This window comes from Mustelus asterias, chromosome 9 (genome assembly GCF_964213995.1).
Source record: "Mustelus asterias chromosome 9, sMusAst1.hap1.1, whole genome shotgun sequence".
Lineage (NCBI taxonomy): Eukaryota > Metazoa > Chordata > Chondrichthyes > Carcharhiniformes > Triakidae > Mustelus > Mustelus asterias.
This window is the reverse complement of record NC_135809.1, coordinates 21,917,822-21,937,470: the sequence shown is the minus strand read 5'-3', so window position 1 is coordinate 21,937,470 and position 19,649 is coordinate 21,917,822. Positions and strand designations below refer to the sequence as shown.

General features: G+C 42.9%; 1 protein-coding gene across 2 annotated transcripts in view; it reads left to right on the top strand.

The window, feature by feature from the left end:
- Positions 1–16,705: 16,705 nt before the first annotated feature.
- Positions 16,706–19,649, top strand: part of acss3 (acyl-CoA synthetase short chain family member 3) — a 68,068-nt gene continuing 65,124 nt past the window's right edge. Inside the window, exon 1 of one of the 2 annotated variants that reach the window (XM_078219788.1) lies at positions 16,706–17,204. In XM_078219788.1, coding sequence (XP_078075914.1) covers positions 16,810–17,204 — 395 coding nt within the window. In that variant the 5' untranslated portion in view covers positions 16,706–16,809. The remainder of the gene's footprint in view (positions 17,205–19,649) is intronic. The other variant, XM_078219789.1, reaches the window with a different exon arrangement.

Genomic DNA, 19,649 nt, shown 5'->3' with positions numbered 1-19,649 from the left:
TCTGATAACAGCAAACGTGACAGGTAAACTTAAATGCATGTTGATTTGATTTGATCTGATTTATTATTGTCATATGTATTAGTATAGAGTGAAAAGTATTATTTCTTGCGCACTATACAGACACGCATACCATTCATAGAGAAGGAAAGGAGAGAGTGCAGAATGTAGTGTTACAGTCATAGCTCGGGTGCAGAGAAAGATCAACTCAATACAAGGTAGGGCCAATAAAAAGTCTGCTGGCAGCAGGGAAGAAGCTGTTCTTGAGTCATGAACTTGGTTTCTTCAGCCTAAGTGCAAACTTCCATCTGTGCTCTGCTTGGTGAACAAAAGAGCCAGCATTTTTTTTCTGCTTCAGTCACAGGACGGGCTTTCTCTATCTCCTGCTCTCTGCCTCTCAGATGGCTGCAGATTGATGTGTCTGTGAGTTTCAGGGATATCTTAGACATCCTGAAATTCGATACTATAATGGACATTTTCCCTTCCCAAAGTTCTTATCTGTGGCAACATGAATCACGTGGACCTTATATCCAGGTAGAAATGCTGATGGTTTCATTCCTGAGATCATGTCTCTTCCCTTAAGGTACTTTGGGTTTTCATTCTTGTTTCCGCCAATGCAGAGTATTGTAATGACATGATGTAAGATAATATTTAAGAGCTCCTGTCAGCAAAGCCTAAAGATTAGCCTACAAACAGTATAGAGAATCCACTTGTATTACTTACCAGTTATGTTTTCCTCAGGATCCTTTTGAAATTGAAGACTGTTCATGCAGCATACTTATGTTAATAATGGCATGAGAATAATCATTACCTCATATTACTTCCACTTTAAAGAACATAGAGTCATAGAATCCCCCCAGTGCAGAAGAAGGCCATTCAGCCCATCAAGTCTGCACTGACCTTACCCAGGCTCATCTCCCCACCCTATCCCTGTAACCCCATGGAAATACCCTGTTAATCCATCTAACCTACACACCTTGGGACACTAAGGGTCAATTTAGCATGGCCAAGCCACCTAACCTGCATACCTTTGGAGCGTGGGAGGAAACCGGGGCACCTGGAGGAAACCCATGCACACACAGGGAGAACGTGCAAAGTCCACACAGACAGTCACCCAAGGCCGGAATTGAATCCAGGTCTCTAGTGCTGTGAGGCAACAGTGCTAACTACTTTGCCACCATGCCGTCCAATCTTGAAGGAAATACATTACTGTACATGCAGCATATTACTGTATGTGCAATTTGCTGACAGCTAATAGGAAGCACCTCAACATAAAGCAAAATGCTGCGGATGCTGGAAACCTGAAATAAAAACAGATGGTTGAAGTTTCATCAGAACTGGAAAAAGTAGAACTATAATAGATTTAAAGCAAGTGGGGAGGGTGGATAATGAAGGAAAGAGAAAGTGCACGTTAGGATGGAAAATAGGAGAGACCAAATGAAAAAAGAGTTGATGATGCAGGGCTAAATGAACAAGTAAAGAAATGTCACATATGTGTCTGGAGGAGGTGTGAATGACAGATTAATGAACAGCTGTCATCCAAAAACACTAACAAGAGAAAAATTATAGTAAACCCAAAACCCTGTAAGGAGAAAGGAAACAAAGTGGGGGCTCAGATTACAGTGTGGAATTTTTGAACTCAATGTTGATTCTAGAAGACTATATGCATTTCCGTGAGTTTCACTGGAACACTGCAGGAGGCCAAAGACAAATCATAGAATCCCTACAGTGCAGAAGGAGACCATTCAGCCCATCGAATCCGCATCGACTACAATTCCACCCAGGCCCTATTCCCGCAACCTCACATATTTACCCTGCTAATCCCCCTGACACTAAGGGTCAATTTAGCATGGCCAATCCACCTAACCCGCGCATCTTTGGAAGGAAATGGGAGCACCCGGAGGAAACCAACGCAGACACGGGGAGAATATGCAAATTCCACACAGTCAGTGAACCGAGGCCAGAATTGAACCCAGGATCCTGGCGCTGTGAGGCAGCAGTGCTAACCATTGGGCCACCATGCTGCCCTGACCTTACAAAGAGGTCGGTGTGAGGGCAAAGTGCAGAACCAAAATGGCAGGTGGCCGGCAGCTCAGGGTCATGCTTACAGACTATTCCTCAACGCTATTACCCAATCCATGTCTCCCTATTGTAGAGCAGACTGCAGTGTGAGCAGCAGATACAGGATACTAACCTGACACAGATACAGGCAAGCTGCAGTCTTACCTGGAAGGAGTGTTTGGGCCTTTGGACAGTGAGGAGAGAGAAGGTGAAAGGACAGCTGCTGAATCTTCAGCGTTTATGTAAAAAGGTGATGTAGGAAGGGAAGAAGTTGTTTGAGGTGATTGAAGAGTGGGCCTGGGGTTACTGACAGAGTGACCTCATTGGAATGCTGAAAGGGGAGGGGAAGAGGTATTTGATGTGACATCACGCTGGAGGTGGTGGGAGTGGCAGAGGCTAAATATTAAATCCAGAGGTCCACAGTTGAAGATGAATATGAGGCGAACCCTATTCTGGTTCTGGGAGGGGGGGAAAGCAGTGAGAGCAGAAGTATGAGAAATGGAACAGACATGCTTGAGGGCCCAGTCAACCGGTGTGGAAGGAATTCCTTGGCTAAGGAATAAAGGACATAATAGAAGTGCTGGAAGATTGTATCATCAGAATGGATGTGACGGAGATGGAGAGTGAAATTGAGTCCTTACAGGGAGTTGGGGATGAGGAAGTGTAGTCAAGGTAGCTGTGGGAATCTGTGTGCTTACTTATTGATTGATAGCTAATCTCCAGAAATTGAGCAGCTGCGTGACAAACTGATGATTGCAGAGCTGGGTGTACATAGCTTTTGTACAGTTAATTGCAGTGTATTGATGAGTGTGGAAAGTCTATCAGTCCAGCACCTGTATAAATAGAATGTTTTCCCGAAACAGTTACCTAGTATAGAGCAATGAGCCACAGAAAGATTCACTGTTAAATGGAGGACAATTTTCTCAAAATTAGTTATTCATTACTGCTCCTGGCCAGCATTACGAATAATGTTCACATTACGTCCAAATTGCTCAGCATGGTTCCCAGCCAGAAGAGAACATAATCCCATTTGACAACCTTTATTCATAGCATGCAGATTTGTGTGAGACCAATCAGCAGCTCCCATTGTGAGCTATTATTGACCGTCTTACAGCTAACAGGAGAATTATTATATAATTTTTCTAACCAAACTGGATAAACACTTCTTAAAAATCGACAAACTAGTTTTTTTTAACAATGTCTTCATGCTTTAATCGTAATGTTTTGATGTATTTTTGCACACATATAATGTAATGAATTTAAAGTCATATACCCTTTCTACATGTCCGACAGAAAATATTTCTTAAATCCTCCCTGAAATTCCCTTCTATGGTGAGTCTTGAAACCTGAGATCATTGTGTTAAATATAGACTTCAGTGTGAGTTTTCTTGCCCCTGGTATATTATATGGTTACAGCCTTTATACCATGAACATACAAAAGCCCCTCGAGCTTGGTCCCCCATTCAATAAGACCATGGCTGATGTGCTTGTGTTATGAACTCCACATTCCCGCCTACCCACAGATAACCTCTGATTCCCTTGCCTAACAAGAATCTATCCACCTCTTCCTTAAAAATATTCAGCGGCCCTGCCTCTACCACCTTCTGAGGCAGAGAATTCCAAAGTCGCACAGGCTCGAACAGGGAGAAATAAATTCACCTCACCTCTGTCCTAAAAGGGCGACCCCTAACTTTTAAACAGTGCCCCTAGTTTTGGACTCGCCCACAAAAGGAAACATGCTTTCCATGACCACCTTATCAACATCATCCAGGATCTTATTTACTTGAATAAAGTCACACCTCACTCTTCTAAACTCCAGTGGAAACAAGCCTAGTTTGTCTGACCTTACTTCATTAGACAACCCGCTCATTCCGGGTATCAATCCAGTAAACTTCCTCTGAACCATCTCCAATGCATTTGCATCCTTTTTTAAACAAAGAGACCAAAACTGCACACAGTATTCAAGATGTGGTCTCACCAAAGCCCTATATAACTGAAGCATAACATTCTTACTTTTATGTTTAATTCCTCTCGCATACCTGCATACTAGCTTTTTGTGACTCATGCACTAAAACACCTAGATCCCTCTGTACCTTGCAATTCTGCAGCCGTTCTCCATTCAACTAATACTCTTTATTTATTCTTCCTGCCAAAGTGAACAACTTCACACTTTCCCACATTATACTCCATCAGCCAGATTTTTGCCGACTCACTTGACCTGTCTATATCCATCTGCAGCCTCCTTTTGTCCTCTTCAGAACATACTTTCCTACCTATCTTTGGGTTATCGGCAAATTTAGCTGCCTTGCCTTCACTCCCCTCATCTAAGTCACTGATATAATTTGGAAAAATTTGAGACCCCAGCACAGACCCCTATGGAACTTCACTCATCACATCCTGCCAGTCAGAAAAAGACCCATTTATGCATACTCTCTGTTTTCTGCCAAGCATCAGCCTTTTACCCATTCTAAGATGTTACCCCCCTACACCATGAGCTTATATTTTCTACAATAACCTTTGACGTGGCACCTTATCAAATGCCTTCTAGAAATTCAAGTACAAGCTTTATCCACAGCAAAAATCACTCCTTCAAAGAACTTCAATGCATTGGTTAAACATGATTTACCTTTTATAAAACACTAACTCTTCCCAATTACTTTGAGTTTCTCTAAGTGCCCATGAACACAATGTACAATTTGCATAGGAAGCAAGACTAAATAGGCCAAATGTTAAAATATGTCATGACAATCTTTTGCATTTTAACAAACATATTTCAGGTTGGATACCTCCTAGATTGTCTACAGCTTGTTTTGGTAAATGTAATATTTTCCTGTTTAACTTAGGAAAATGATGAGGTGTCAAGAAAAAAAATCTGTGCAGGGTACATTTTGCAGCATTTATTGTGCATTTGATCTGGAATATTTTAAATTATTTCAATGCTTTAGTTTGTCACACAGGAACAGTTATTTGTTTTCACAGGAATTTAAATAGTCACAAAATGGCCAAAGAACTGTCACTAAAATGGACAGTAAATATGCAAAACTTGAGATTTACCACGTCCACAAATAACACTTGAGTTTTTTCAGCACTTCACTGTTGAAGTAAGAAAAATCGGCACAGACATTGGAAAAGTATATTTGCTGGTGCCAAAAATCCACCAAATGCTGATTTCACATAAATTTAGTTACACCCATTGTCATTCCATAACATATAGAATCATACACACCCTCACAATATCTCCGAAAAACTTTGCAATCAATTATCTTAGAAGTATTGCATATTAAAGTGCCCTTAATTATCTCAAACCACGTTACAACCAATGAAGTACTTTTGAAATGGAATCACTGCTGTACAGGTTGAAGCATTGCAACATTGCGAAAATGGACCGGTTAACCTGTTTATGCTTTATAGGTCGAGCAATAAATGCTGGCCAGGTTAACAGGAGAATTTCCCTGTTTCTTCTTTGAACAGTTTAATGGGATCTTGTGAAGCAATCTGAGGCAAATTGGTTCACCTTGGTTTAACATATCTTCCAAAACAGAACACCTTGTGCTCCTCCAAGCTCCACAAAAATATTGGCTGGGATTCTTCCAGCCAATATTTCCTTGGTGTAGTCATATGCTGACATGACCAGTGGATGAATGAAGCACTTGGATGGTCAGCTGCACAAAAATGAAGGTTTGACCAATATTTGTAGTCTACATTGAAATGCTCCTCCAAATGAGTAGGTGTAATACTGCAGAAATTGTGAATACCCTTGCCATTGTTAAAACATCATAGAATCCCTACAGTACAGAAGGAGGCCATTTGGCTCATCAAGTCTGCACCAACCACAATACCACCCAGGTCCTATCTCCGTAATCCCACATATTTAGCCTGTTAATCCTCCTGACGCTAAGGGGCAATTTAGCATGGCCAATCACCTTAACCTGCATATCTTAGGACTGTGGGAGGAAACTGGAGCACCCGGAGGAAACCCGCGCAGACACAGGGAGAACGTGCAGACTCCACACAGACAGTGACCTGAGGCCAGAATTGAACCCAGGTCCCTGGCACTGTCAGACAGCAGTGCTAACCACTGTGCCACTGTGCCACTCATATTTGAAAGTGCTCACAATTGCTAAGAAATACCCCAAATATATTTTCCGATTTTAAATAATGTCACAAATATGAAAAACATTAACTTACAGACTAGTCATTTGCTTGTGTAAGTTTTTAACTTTCATGTTCATCTTTGATCTTGCAGTCTTGATGCTATTTTTTTGTGCCTTTCCTTGTATAGTAAGTCCTTGCGTCCTGAAAATCACGACTTTAAGTAAAATTACTTTAAATGAAAAATAGGTTCCCACAGGAATAAATATTAAAATGAGTTAACTTCTTTTGACTTTCTCAATCAGAAAGAAACTTTAAACATTATACTGTATTGCGTAAATTGAAATACTTAACATTGCTAAATTCCTATGTTGGTAAATCAAATAACTTTTAAAATGAAATAACTTTTAAAATATCGAAGTGTAACTTTTCAGTAACTTCCTGCTCGCTGCTGGTATTGCTTCCCGAACCAGTGGAAATCCTCCTGGTCAGTGCAGATCCTTCCCTTCCAAAACCCCTCAAATTGTGGCCTCTTTCTTTGCCTGATCCACCCTCTCATAGGCAACACGGTAGCACAGTGGTTTGCACTGCTGCCTCACAACTCCAGGGTTCAATTCCAGCCTGTCTGTGTCAAGTTTGCACGTTCTCCCTGTGTCTGCGTGGGTTTCCTCCAGGTGCTCCGGTTTCCTCCCACAGCCCTAAAATGTGCAGGTTAGGTTGATTGGCCATGGTAAATTGCCCCTGAGTGTCAATGGGATTAGCAGGGTAAATACATGGGGTTATGGGGATAGGGCCTGGGTGGGATTGTTGTCAATGCAGGCTCGATGAGCCTAATAGCCTCCGTCAGCACCGTAGGGATTCTATGACTTCTTGCTCCCTGACTCACCCTCTCACTGGCTCCCTCTCCTGAACCTGGGCACAGGGAGAGGTCAGAGAGGGGGAGAGTCTACAAGTCAGAGGTTAGGCACAGGGAGAGGTCAGAGAGTTAGAGAGCAGAAGTGGCTGTTCCAAAATGATGCCAATCAGATCACACAGGAAATGATGTTGCAATGAATCTCACGACACTCAACGAGATTAATTTACTGACACTAAGGCGAAACAATGCTGAATGGAGCATTGTTAAATGGCGATTTACCGGCTTATGTCAGTTGCTGTAGGCATTTGACAGAGCACACTCTGTAACTCACTACAAGAGATCATGAAAACAGACGGGTTACATGTTAGCTTAGTTCAATTGACTGGTGCCATGAGTTCAATCTGCATTCTAGGACCCTGCAATTTGAACATAAGTTGGAAGTTAAAACATCAGTGCTAGATTCAAAGATTGCTACGGTATCAGTTATGACACCATTTGGATGGCCAAACATGTCCCTTTATGTCTATTCCTATTAATATTCAAGATTCAAATGTACTATTTGAGAAATAGGCAGGCAGACATGGTCACCATTCCTCCCTCAGTCAAAATTACCCAAAGCATATTAACTAGGTTTTTGTTTCATGGAATTGTGTTTTGTGAAAACAGCCATTGAAAAGAAATCCATTGCATCTTTGACACATTTTGATGAGATATTACTGTATACAAATGTGAGTCTTTTATCTTTTGATACATGGTTGCTTCAGTAATTGTGGTTCACTTGACTCGAATAAATCCCCTCTATGCCACCTTGAACATACTTAATTGCACTGCTAATGAGGTAAAGCTTGTAATGAATATCTCAGTAAGTAGCCAGGAAACATCAGCATCAGCATATTGGACTGTTCAGCCACAAGTTTATTTTTGCTGAGAGAACACTTCATCTGCTCTCCACAGCTGTGAGTGTCCTAGAACCAACCATCTTCAGCTACTTCATCAATGACCTTCTTTCCACCTTAATGTCAGAAGTGGGGATGTTCACGGCTGATTAAACAATGTTCAGCATTATTTGCATCTCCTCAGATACTGAAGCAGTCTGTGTGCACATGCAGCGAGACCTTTATGACATTCAGGCTTGAGCTAATAAGTGGGAAGTAACAGTAATGCTGCAAAAGTGCCAGGCAATGACCATCTCCAACAAGAGAGAATCCAATCATTTTCCCATGACATTCAATGGCATCACCAACATTGAAAAACCTACTATCAATATCCCGAGGATTAACATTGACCAGAAACTGAAAGAGACCAGCCATATAAATACTGTGGCTACAAGAGCAGGTCAGATACTGGGAATTCTGCAGTGAATAATTTACCCCCTGACTGCCCAAAGCCAGTCCACTATCTACAAGACACAAATCTGGAGTGTGACAGAATAATCTCCACTTGCCTGGATAAGCGCAGCTCCAACAACACTCATGAAGCTTGATACCATCCATGAAAAAGCAGCCTGTTTGATTGGCACCCCACCCACCACCTCAAACTTACAGTCCCTCCAACATCTGCAAGGTACACCAGAACAACTCCACAAGACTCCTTGAACAACACCTTCCATACCAGCATCCTCCTTCATCTCAAATAATTAGGGCAGCAGGTGCATAGGAACACTACCACCTACTAGTGCTCCTCAAAACCATGCACATATTGACTTGGAACTATTTCGCCATTCCCTCACTACTTCTGGGTCAAAATCCTGGAATTCCCTTCAAGGCAGCTCGATGGTTGTAACTAACCACGTAGACTGCAGCGGTTCAAGAAGGTTCCTCATCACCACCTTCTGGAAGGCATAGTGATGGGCAATAAATGTTGGCCTTGCCAGCAACTCCTAAATCCAGCAAAGGAATGAATAAAACTAGCAGTACTAATGTAGAACACACACTTACCGATTAGTGACACATCACATGGCCAAATAATGTTCCTTTGGGAGAGTGCACTAAGCATTATATTTCACATAGAAACAATTGGAAGCATTATTGTTCAACATCTTTTAGTTGCCTCTCCATAATTGATTTGGGCACAGTAAGAAGTGTCACAACACCAGGTTAAAGTCCAACAGATTTATTTGGAATCAGGAGCTTTCGGAGCACTGCTCCTTCATCAGGTGAGTGGAGGTTAGTTCACAAACCCCATGGCATATACAGGCAAAGACACAAGTCCCCGGAGGTGGAGGTCCCTTCACTAACGTTCGTTTATTTACAAGATCCAACAACACTCTACAGAGTGCTCTCAGTATGCAGTCTACATCCAGAGTGCCAGAGGAACTGACACACCTGTCTAAGTACAGAGCATGGGGCTTCCTGATTGGACCATCAATTTGGCCCTTAATCAGGGAGTTCATATTCAAGCAGGCCAACCTCAATTGCCTGATTAAAGTAATTACAGATAGGCACAGTAAGAAGTCTCACAACACCAGGTCAACATCAATACCATTCACCTGATGAAGGAGCAGTGCTCCGAAAGCTCCTGATTCCAAATAAACCTGTTGGACTTTAACCTGGTGTTGTGACGCTTCTTACTGTGTCCACCCCAGTCCAACGCTGGCATCTCCACCTCATAATTGATTCTCTGAGAAGAAGAAGATATTGGAAAATGTTTGCATTTCTCAGATTTATTTTTCTGATTAAATGCAACTAAAATTGAAGTTTTTGATAATGAATGATTATTTTGTTTTAAGGTAAATTAGTTTTATCTGATTTTTGATCCGAATTAAGGCCAAAGAAATCCCCCAAAAATCAGAAGACTTAGCAATGATAAGGCCTCACATTTATTATACAATAAGAAGCAGAGTAAGCTGCCAAGCAGTTCCTGTTTACTGTTCTGAGTAACCTCCCAGGGAGCATTAATGATTCCCACAGTACTGTGCCATATGATGCAGTCTTGATAAAACAGATCCCCACTGATTTGCATTAATACATGCATGACATACTGCTCTATGTGCCACACAACACTTCGAGTGCTGTGCAGCTGCCATAGCCAAACAAAAATATTTATAGATATTAAAAAAAGGATAGTACAAATTAAATTTCTACATCGTCTCCCATACATAACTTTCCTAGGATTCTCATATAATCCATAATCTAATTGAATAGCAAGATGGGTCTGAGCAGATGAATGGCCTATACTTATACTTGTGGCCTCAATAAACCAGCAGTAAAGATTTTGCGATCATTTGATCTCTAATGCAAGCTCAATGCTTATACATGATTTAATTTTAAAAAGACCAGAAATGGATGCTTTGAAGACTATAATAGCTCAGAACAGATTCCAATTCTAAATGGTTGTCTCACAAAAGGTTGCTGAAGAAGATTGGGTCACACGGAGTTGGGGGTAGGGTGTTAGCATGGATTGGGGATTGGCTATCTGATAGGAAGCAGAGAGTCGGAATAAATGGGTGCTTTTCTGGTTGGCAGATGGTAACTAGTGGCGTGCCGCAGGGATCGGTACTGGGGCCTCAACTATTTACCATTTATATAGACGATCTGGAGGAGGGGAGTGAGTGTAGGGTAACAAAGTTTGCAGACGACACAAAGATAAGTGGAAAAGTGAATCGTGTGGAGGGCGTAGAAGGTCTGCAGAGAGATTTGGACAGGCTGAGTGAGTGGGCGAGGATCTGGCAGATGGAGTATAACGTTGACAAATGCGAGGTTATTCACTTTGGAGGAAATAAAAGCAAATTGGATTATTATCTAAATGGAAAAAAATTGCAACATGCTACTGTGCAAAGGGATCTGGGGGTCCTTGTGCATGAGACGCAAAAACCCAGTCTGCAGGTGCAACAGGTGATCAAGAAGGCAAATGGGATGTTGGCCTATATCGCAAGGGGGATAGAATATAAAAGCAGAGATGTCTTGCTGCATCTGTACAGGGCATTGGTGAGGCCGCAGCTGGAATACTGTGTGCAGTATTGGTCCCCTTATTTGCGGAAGGATATATTGGCCTTGGAGGGAGTGCAGAGAAGGTTCACCAGGTTGATACCGGAGATGAAGGGTGTTGATTATGACGAGAGACTGAGCAGATTGGGTTTGTACTCGTTGGAATTTAGAAGGCTGAGGGGGGATCTTATAGAGACCTATAAGATAATGAAGGGGCTGGATAGGGTAGAGGTGGAGAGATTCTTTCCACTTAGAAAGGAAGCTAGAACTAGGGGGCACAGCCTCAAAATAAAGGGGGGTCAGTTTAGGACAGAGTTGAGGAGGAACTTCTTCTCTCAGAGGGTGGTGAATCTCTGGAATTCTCTGCCCACTGAAGCGGTGGAGGCTACCTCGTTGAATATGTTTAAATCACGGATAGATGGATTCCTGATCGGTAAGGGAATTAGGGGTTATGGGGATCAGGCGGGTAAGTGGAACTGATCCACTTCAGATCAGCCATGATCTTATTGAATGGCGGGGCAGGCTCGAGGGGCTAGATGCCTACTCCTGCTCCTATTTCTTATGTTCTTATGCTCTTATGTTGTCAGATAAGGTGCAGAGTGGATAGATTGTGAGGCCTAAGGCATTGCCATTATATGGGACAGGTTCCAGTCCATCATCATTTGTATGTTCATAAAGCCAACAACGTCATTCCTTTGTAAACCCCTCACTGCTTTGTATTCACTCCCTCCTAACCATTATTCCCAATGTATTCTGATAAGGGATATAACATAACTGTTGCACAGAGTAGGGAAAGGTTTAGACATTCCGAGGTGTTTTATCTAATCTGGGTATCTGATGCTGGGAGCACGGAGGAGTATGCAGGTAAGTGAGAGTTATCATTTTGAATGCTTTGAAATGTCAGTCTACCAAACAAATATTATAAACTTGAAACTAGTTGAACAGATATTAACAAGAAAGAGTTAAGGAAGGGACAATGTACCTGTACATATATATATATATATGTGATGGTTTTCGCATCATCAATAAAATTACGTTTTAATGGTTTAATGGTAAAATCAATAGCAATATATATTAGAGAGGAATAATCAGTAAACTAACAAAATTATCTCTAATGTTAAAACTCTACTTTGTTTCAAATGTATTTAAAAGTTAATTTGCAATGGCTTTTATTTCATAATTGAAGTTTTTATATCAAAAATAAATATTTTCAGTTTTATTCAAGCAACAATTGCTGACATTTCTCTTGTAGGATTTCTGGAGTGTACAGTGAAGTTCCAATAGTGACTGCTAATGTATTGGTGGGAGTTTAGGAAGAATGATTCATCTCCTTAAGTGCCAGGATGTCAGAAGTGTCGAAGATGGGAGATTTGCCAGAGAGAGGGAGAGCAGGTATATCGGTACTGGAATAAGATCAGCATAGGTATAGAGTCATAGAATCATGCAGCGCAGAAAAGGCCTTTTGCCCATCGAGTCTGCACCAACAATAACTACCACTAAAGTCATGCTAATCCCATTTTCCAGCACTTGTCCCATGTCCTTGAATGTTATGATATTTCAAGTACTCATCCAAATATTTTTGAAAAGTTGCAAGGTTTCTGGCTTTCACTACCTTCCCAGGCAGTGCATTCCAGATTCTCACCACCCTCTGAGTGGAACAGCTTTTTCTCAAATCCCCTCTGAATCTCCTGCCCCTTTCCCTAAAACTATGGCCCCTTGTGATTGAGAACAGCTGTTGCCTACTCACCCTGTCCATACCCCTCATAATCTTAGACACCTCAATCATGTTCCCCCCTTAGCCTTCTCTGTTTCAAAGAGAAAAGAGCAACGTGGGAAGAAACTTGAAGGAGTTAATATAGATGTTGCGTATGCTTTGGGCTCAGGGGGAGGCAATCAGTGTGTGCAAGCATCCAAGGGGAAGAGAACAGGGCTTAGGAAGGAGATCAATCAAGTTAGTTGAGCCTGTGAAAGAGTTTAGCTTATCACAGGATCCTGGAGACAAACTAATGGGTTTGAAGAAGTGTGATGGAAATTTGACGTTTTATCGGGCCAAGAAAGCAAAATCAGTGTGTTAGGTTCTTCTGGAAAGGAGATTAATAATCCTTGGAGACAAAGTTAGCGTGTTAGGAGAATATAGAAAAGAGAGTCTTTTCCCCCCCGCAAAGAGTTTTGTGAGAAAAAGCAAGATGTTTTGCGGGGGGGGGATTATTTGGGCCTCTGAATGTTAGAGACAACCTATTGTATTTTCAAGGAAGGTGAGGCAATTGCTGCAGAATCTGAAAAGAAAAGGCAGGAATAAAAGTAGATCCACATTTTAATCAAAGGCTGAAAATTATTATGAATGTTGTCTGACTTAAAGGCAAGTGAAGTGATCAGTTATAGAAAGCCACAAGAAATAATTGCTATGGAAAAAATATTTGACTAGGGCTGTTGTAGAGTCTGGAATTCCTCAGCTGTACAGCCCGTTCAGGTAGAGTTTGGAAGATAGCCAAGCCAGGGGGGTTGAGGGCTTGAGAAAAAGAAAATGTGTTTATTAAAGTTTGGGGGAGCGATTGAGAGAGAGAGAATGTATTTGGTAGCTTGAAATTTATAGGCAGTGTGCTTGGGTTTCTGGGACAAGAGGCAACAGATGGCAAAATAATTAATCCCTATCACGCAGAGATTGTGAAGCTGAATCCTACTGAGAAGGTCTTGTCCTAGACTTAGTTGCACACAAACTAACTGCTTCAGAAACAATGTGCAAGTGGGTCTGAATTTGGGGTCATTATGAGTTCAGTGTAATTAAAATGGAATGGACAGTTGTACTGGTGGTATAATGTGGGTGTTACGACATATCCCCAGGTGGGGTCCCCTAATTTGTTAACTTCCTGAACGGTACCCCAATTTAGTTATGTCCATTGGTGAGGAGGTATTAGCTGACTTCCCTTTGCTATTCAATGCCCCCTTCCCCCTCAGTTGATCGTAACATTGTTGATTTAAAAGAAATTCCTTCCCCTATGGATACCTTTTCCTAATCCAAATGCATTTACTTTTTAGAAGAAGCCAATTTAACAGGGATTTCTTGAGTCAAAGAAAGAGTAAGTGTATTAGTTACTAAAAACCCCTGAGAAAATAATAAAGAACGTAACACGCACATTCACACATTGATCAGATAAGAAGTTAAAAGTCCAGATAAAAGTAAGAAAAATACACGCAGCAGTCTTTGGCTTGTCTGTGAGTGTAGATGGTGATACATTGCAGTCATTAAGTTGGGTGATTCCAGTAGACTTTGGCAGGTTAGCAGTTGGTTTGGAGACAGTCACTGGAATTCTACCACCTCGCCCACCACAGAATAGGAGCGGGCGAGGGGAGGACAACGGAAGTGTCCATTGACCTCAGGCGGGAATTTCCGGTCTCGCTCGAGTGAGGCCGTAAAATTCTGCAGTAGATTCTGCAGAGTGGCTGAAGAGTGTTCTATTTCCTATCAATGGTGGTTGCTGCTGAGCTCTCTTCCATCCAGAGAAAGAAAGAGGGAGGGAGGGATCTTTTGTCTGCAAGCTTTTTGCAAGGTTGACTGACTGCTCATTCTCACTCCAGTGTCACACAGACACTCTGACCACCAGCACTAGTACACACCAATCAGGCCTGCAGCTTGCTTTCTTTCCCTGTTACTATGCGTTCCTGAAAGGGAACAAACAACATGCATTTTGCCTCCGAGTTTTCTTTGAACTCAGACCATTTCCACATTCTGAAACATAGATCAGCAGGTTTCGGATATCTGAAAGAGTTGACAATCAGCCTTCATTGTTTCCACAACCATGGCTGATTAAAGTTCAGCCTTTTGCATTTTCCTATCTGCCCTTTCAAGTATTTCTGCTTGTATTTGAAAAACACATCTTCCTTATGAATTTCAATATGCCCTAATCAATTCGGGGCTGTAATGTATTATAGTGACACTGGAATTTTTGGATGGGTTTGAAGTATAACTGGGGAGGTAACTGACAGAACAAATGACACCTCACAATTTTAATGTATTCCATTTGTGGCCAAACTGTTAAAAGAATGAGAAAAGTGGGTGGCACGGTGGCACAGTGGTTAGCACTGCTGCCTCACAGCGCCAGAGACCCGGCTTCGATCTCTGACTTGGGTCAGCATCTGTGCGGAGTCTGCATGTTCTCCCTGTGTCTGCGTGGGTTTCCTGCGGGTGCTCCAGTTTCCTCCCACAGTCCAAAAGACCTGCTGGTTAGGTTCATTGGCCATGCTAAATTCCTTCTCAGTGTACCCGAATAGGCACCGGAGTGTGGCGACTAGGGGATTTTCACAGTATCTTCATTGCAGTGTTAATGTAATGTTGTGACACGAATAAATAAACTTAAAAATATATTAATTTGGAAAAAGTTTAAATAAAAATGACAGGTTTAATTGTGCTCTGTATTTCTTTGTAACCTTTTGACAGATTTGGAAAGAAACCCATTAGGGTTTAAGTCCATTCAAACAACTTTTCAAATGATGATTATTGCCAACAATTAAATGTCATGTAATTACATCACGTTCCTAAAACATCATCGTCCTAAAATATGTAAGAACTATGGCAGATATCCACAGCAGGATTGTAGAACTTTGATCCAATCTGTGGGCTGTGGAATTGCTGAGCTCCATCTGTTACATGCTGCCAGGATCATTCAGCTCCAGACCTCATTACAATCTTGGAACTGAACAAAAGACCCAAATTCCAGAGGTGAGGTGAGAGCGACTGCCCCTCACATCAAGATAGCATTGACCTCATGTGAAACCAAGGGAGCCCAGCAAAATTGAGTTCAATGTGAATTAGGAGGAAAACTCTCCCTTGGTTTGACTCATGCCTAACAAAAAGGAAGATGGTTGTGATGGATGGATGCCAATCATCTCAGCCCAAGGACATCACTGCAGGAGTTCCTCAGGATAGTGTCCTAGGCTCAGCCATCTTAAATTCTTCATCAATGAGCTTCCCTCCAACATCAGGTCAGAAGTTGTAGAGTGTTCAGTTCACAACTTCTCAGATAATGAAGTAGTCTATGCCTGCATGTAGCTAGAAGTCTCACAACACCAGGTTAAAGCCCAACAGGTTTATTTGGAATCACGAGCTTTCGGAGTGCTGCTCCTTCATCAGGTGAGCGCTCCGAAAGCTCGTGATTCCAAATAAACCTGTTGGACTTTAACCTGGTGTTGTGAGACAAATTACTGTGCCCACCCCAGTTCAATGCCAACATCTCCACATCATGCATGCAGCAAGATATGGACAACATGGAGGCTAGGGCTGATAAGTGGCAAGTACAAGTGCAAAAGACAATAACCATATCAAACAGGAGAGTGTCTAATCACCTCTGTATGGGGTGGGCAGGGGTCACCATCATCATTAGCCAGAAACTGAACTGGACCAGCCACAGAAATACATTGGGGGGGGGGGGGGGGGGGAATTTTCCAGCTCTGTCCACCACAGGACTGGTAGCGGGTGAGACACGGACCATACAAAGGTCCATTGATCTTGGGTGGGATTATCCGACCATGGGGTGAGCGCAGCTGGAAAATCCCACCCATTGGCTATCCTCTCTCCATAGATGCTGTCGAACCTGCTGAAATTTTCCAGCAAATTCTGTTTTTATTTTCAGATTCCAGCATCCAGTATTTTGCCTTAGCTGCTCGATGGCTGGTACAGACACGATGGGCTGAAGGGTCTCTTTGCCGCAAGTCCCAACTTTCTATGGATAAAATGTAACTGGGAGGGGATAACTGGTGTCCGCTTCCTTCCGTCGCCGCTGGGAGTGTCTCTCCACGCAAATAAGTAACCTAACACGAGCACTTTCCCAGCCTGAATTTTGGGTGAAGTTTCCGAAGTGCGGGCGAAAGTTTGGGTAAAAGATGCGATTAAAATCCCTGAAGGCGAGCAGGTTGTATTTGGCGAGACCGTGGTGGGATGCAGAGCAGGGGAAGATTGCACTCTCTGGGAGTGGCGAGCTGGCTGCGGGAGGAGGAATCGCGGAAAGGCTCAGAGCCAAGCCCGCCTTCCAGCGCTCTTGGACCGGCTACAGGGTTGCATGGCTCCGCTCGCTTGCACCTGGCCAGCTCCCCTGGCAGCGAGGGTTACACCGCTCTGCCAGTTGCCCGGCACTGGATCTGCGGGCAACTTACGAGAGAGCATTTCGCCAATCCATCCAGGAACCAGAAGAATTCTGGGGTCAGTGCGCTCAAGATATCTCGTGGTTCAAGCCATGGCAAAAGACTTTGGACTTTTCTAATCCACCTTCTGTGCGCTGGTAGGTTATGTTTCTAAACTATAAAAAGCCTGTGCATCCTTAGCTACTTGATTCGTGATAATATACCCCCTCCTCCCCCAACCTGTAGTACTTTAATAACTTGGACTCAAAAAAATAACTTGGACTCATTGTGAAGTACAGTACTTGCTTTTCACTGTATATTAATACATGTGACAACAATAAATCAATTCAAATCAATAGATTAAACTGAATTAACTTTAACCCAAGGAGTAGTTCAGATGGCAGGAAGTCACCTGTAGTATTACAGCTTGGAAATCAATACTTTATAGAAAATTAAACTACAGACTGCACCTATCATTCTCCATACCATGTTGAACTTTTAAAAATTATTTTACGACCATCCACTGCACTGGCTGTAAACCACTTGTGAAAATTCCCTGGAAGAAGAAAATGGAGGCCAAGCTTGTCAAATAACAAGGACTTTCATTGCACCTTTGACTGGAAGGGTGATCCAATCAGCTGCCTTCCCACATTCCTTTGCATTTTTCTTTTTCCAAAATCATAGAATCCCTACACTGCAGAAGGAGGCCATTCGGCCCATCAAGTCTGCACCGACCACAATCCCACCCAGGCCCTATCCCCGTAACCTTACTTATCTACCCTAAAAATCCTCCTGACACTAAGGGGCAATTTAACGTGGCCAATCAACCTAACCTGCACATCTTTGGAGTGTGGGAGGAAACCGGGGCAACCCAGAGGAAACCCACGCAGACACGGGGAGAATGTGCAAACTCCAGACAGACAGTGACCCAAGGCTGGAATTGAACCTGGGTCTTTGGCACTGTGAGGCAGCAGTGCTAACCACTGTGCCACCGTGCCACCCAACATTTTACCACTTTTTAAAGCTGTTACTCATCCTGCTTTCACCAGTGCTTTTGTCGATACATCTCATGCGGTAACGAGTCTTTTAAAAAAAAGTCTCACTTTTCTTCTGATGGTTTTCAATGTGTACAGTTTAGTTTATTTATTAGTGTCACATGTAGGCTTACATTAACACTGCAATGAAGGTACTGTGAAAATCCTCCAGTCACCACACTCCGGCGCCTGTTCGGGGACACTGAGGGAGAATTTAGCATGACTAATGCACCTAACTAGCACATCTTTCGGACTGTGGGGGAAACCGGAGCACCCGGAGGAAACCCTCGTGCACACGGGGAGAACATGCAGATTCCGCACAGTGACCCAAGCTGGAAATCGAATCCGGGTCCCTGGCGCTGTGAGGTAGCAATGTTAACCACTGTGCCACTGTGCTGCCCAGAATTGACTGTCCAGTTGTCTGTTAGATTCCGTCACTTGTGTATATTTGTCTCTGAAGTTAAGCCATGAGCTCAGAGGGATGAGTATGATGCATTTGGCCCAGACATTGCGGTGGTAGTAACAGAGAAACTTTTATCAGTCACTGCCATTACTCCATTGAAACTGAGTCTGCATATGAGTGGAGTAATGTGGAAAATCAGACGTTGCTGTGAATGATGCTGTGCTTTTCCAGAGAGTGCAGTGCTGAGGCATCCCCAGTTTTGCAGTCAATGGAAATCAGTTAAATTGAGGAGACCTATTCCCATTATGTTGGCTTATTATCACCGATTATGGCCTCCCAATGTAGGCCTTCCTACCTGACAAGCAGCCCACCAGTCACGCTGTGCAGCTGTTTAAAAAATCGGACCTCGTCCTTAAAAAATATTCTGTCAGTAAATTTGACAAGATATATGTGTTAGCCAAATTTCAGCGTATCGTGAATACTACAACGCCCGCCACCCCCTCCCAGCCTGCTGCCTCCTCAATGTTCAAATTCAGAACACAAAGTTACACCCTTGCCATCCTCGTGCCAACATCAGCCATATTGCATATCCAGATGACAATCAACATTTCCTCAATTCAGTTGAACAGGTGCTCTCTGGCATTTCCACAGAGTGCAGAAGCAAAATGGAGCCGAGACATTGGCCAGAATTCTCCAGCTGTCCGTGCCCTGCTGCTGTTGCAGCAAGCGAGGACACAGAATTTGATGCTCAGCGGGACCTGAGAATCCCACCGGCGTGAACGGCCAGAGAATTCCGGCCACTATCTACAATACCGCACTCTTGATGTATGGGAAACAAATGTGGAAATGTGCTGCTTAGCAGATAGGAAGCAAAGAGTTGGCATAAATGGGTCTTTTTCCAATTAACAGGCAGTGACTAGTGGGGTTCTGTAGGGACCTGTGCTAGGACCCCAACTGTTCACATATGTTCATGATTTGGAAGAGGGAACTAAATGTATTATCTCCAAATTTGCAAAGAATACAAAGCTGGGTGGAGGGTGAGCTGTGAGGAGGTTGCAGAGATGCTTCAACATGATTTGGACAGGCTGAGTGAATGGGCCTATGCATGGCAGATGCAGTACAATGGGGATAAATGTGAAGTTATCCACTTTGGTAGCAACAATAGG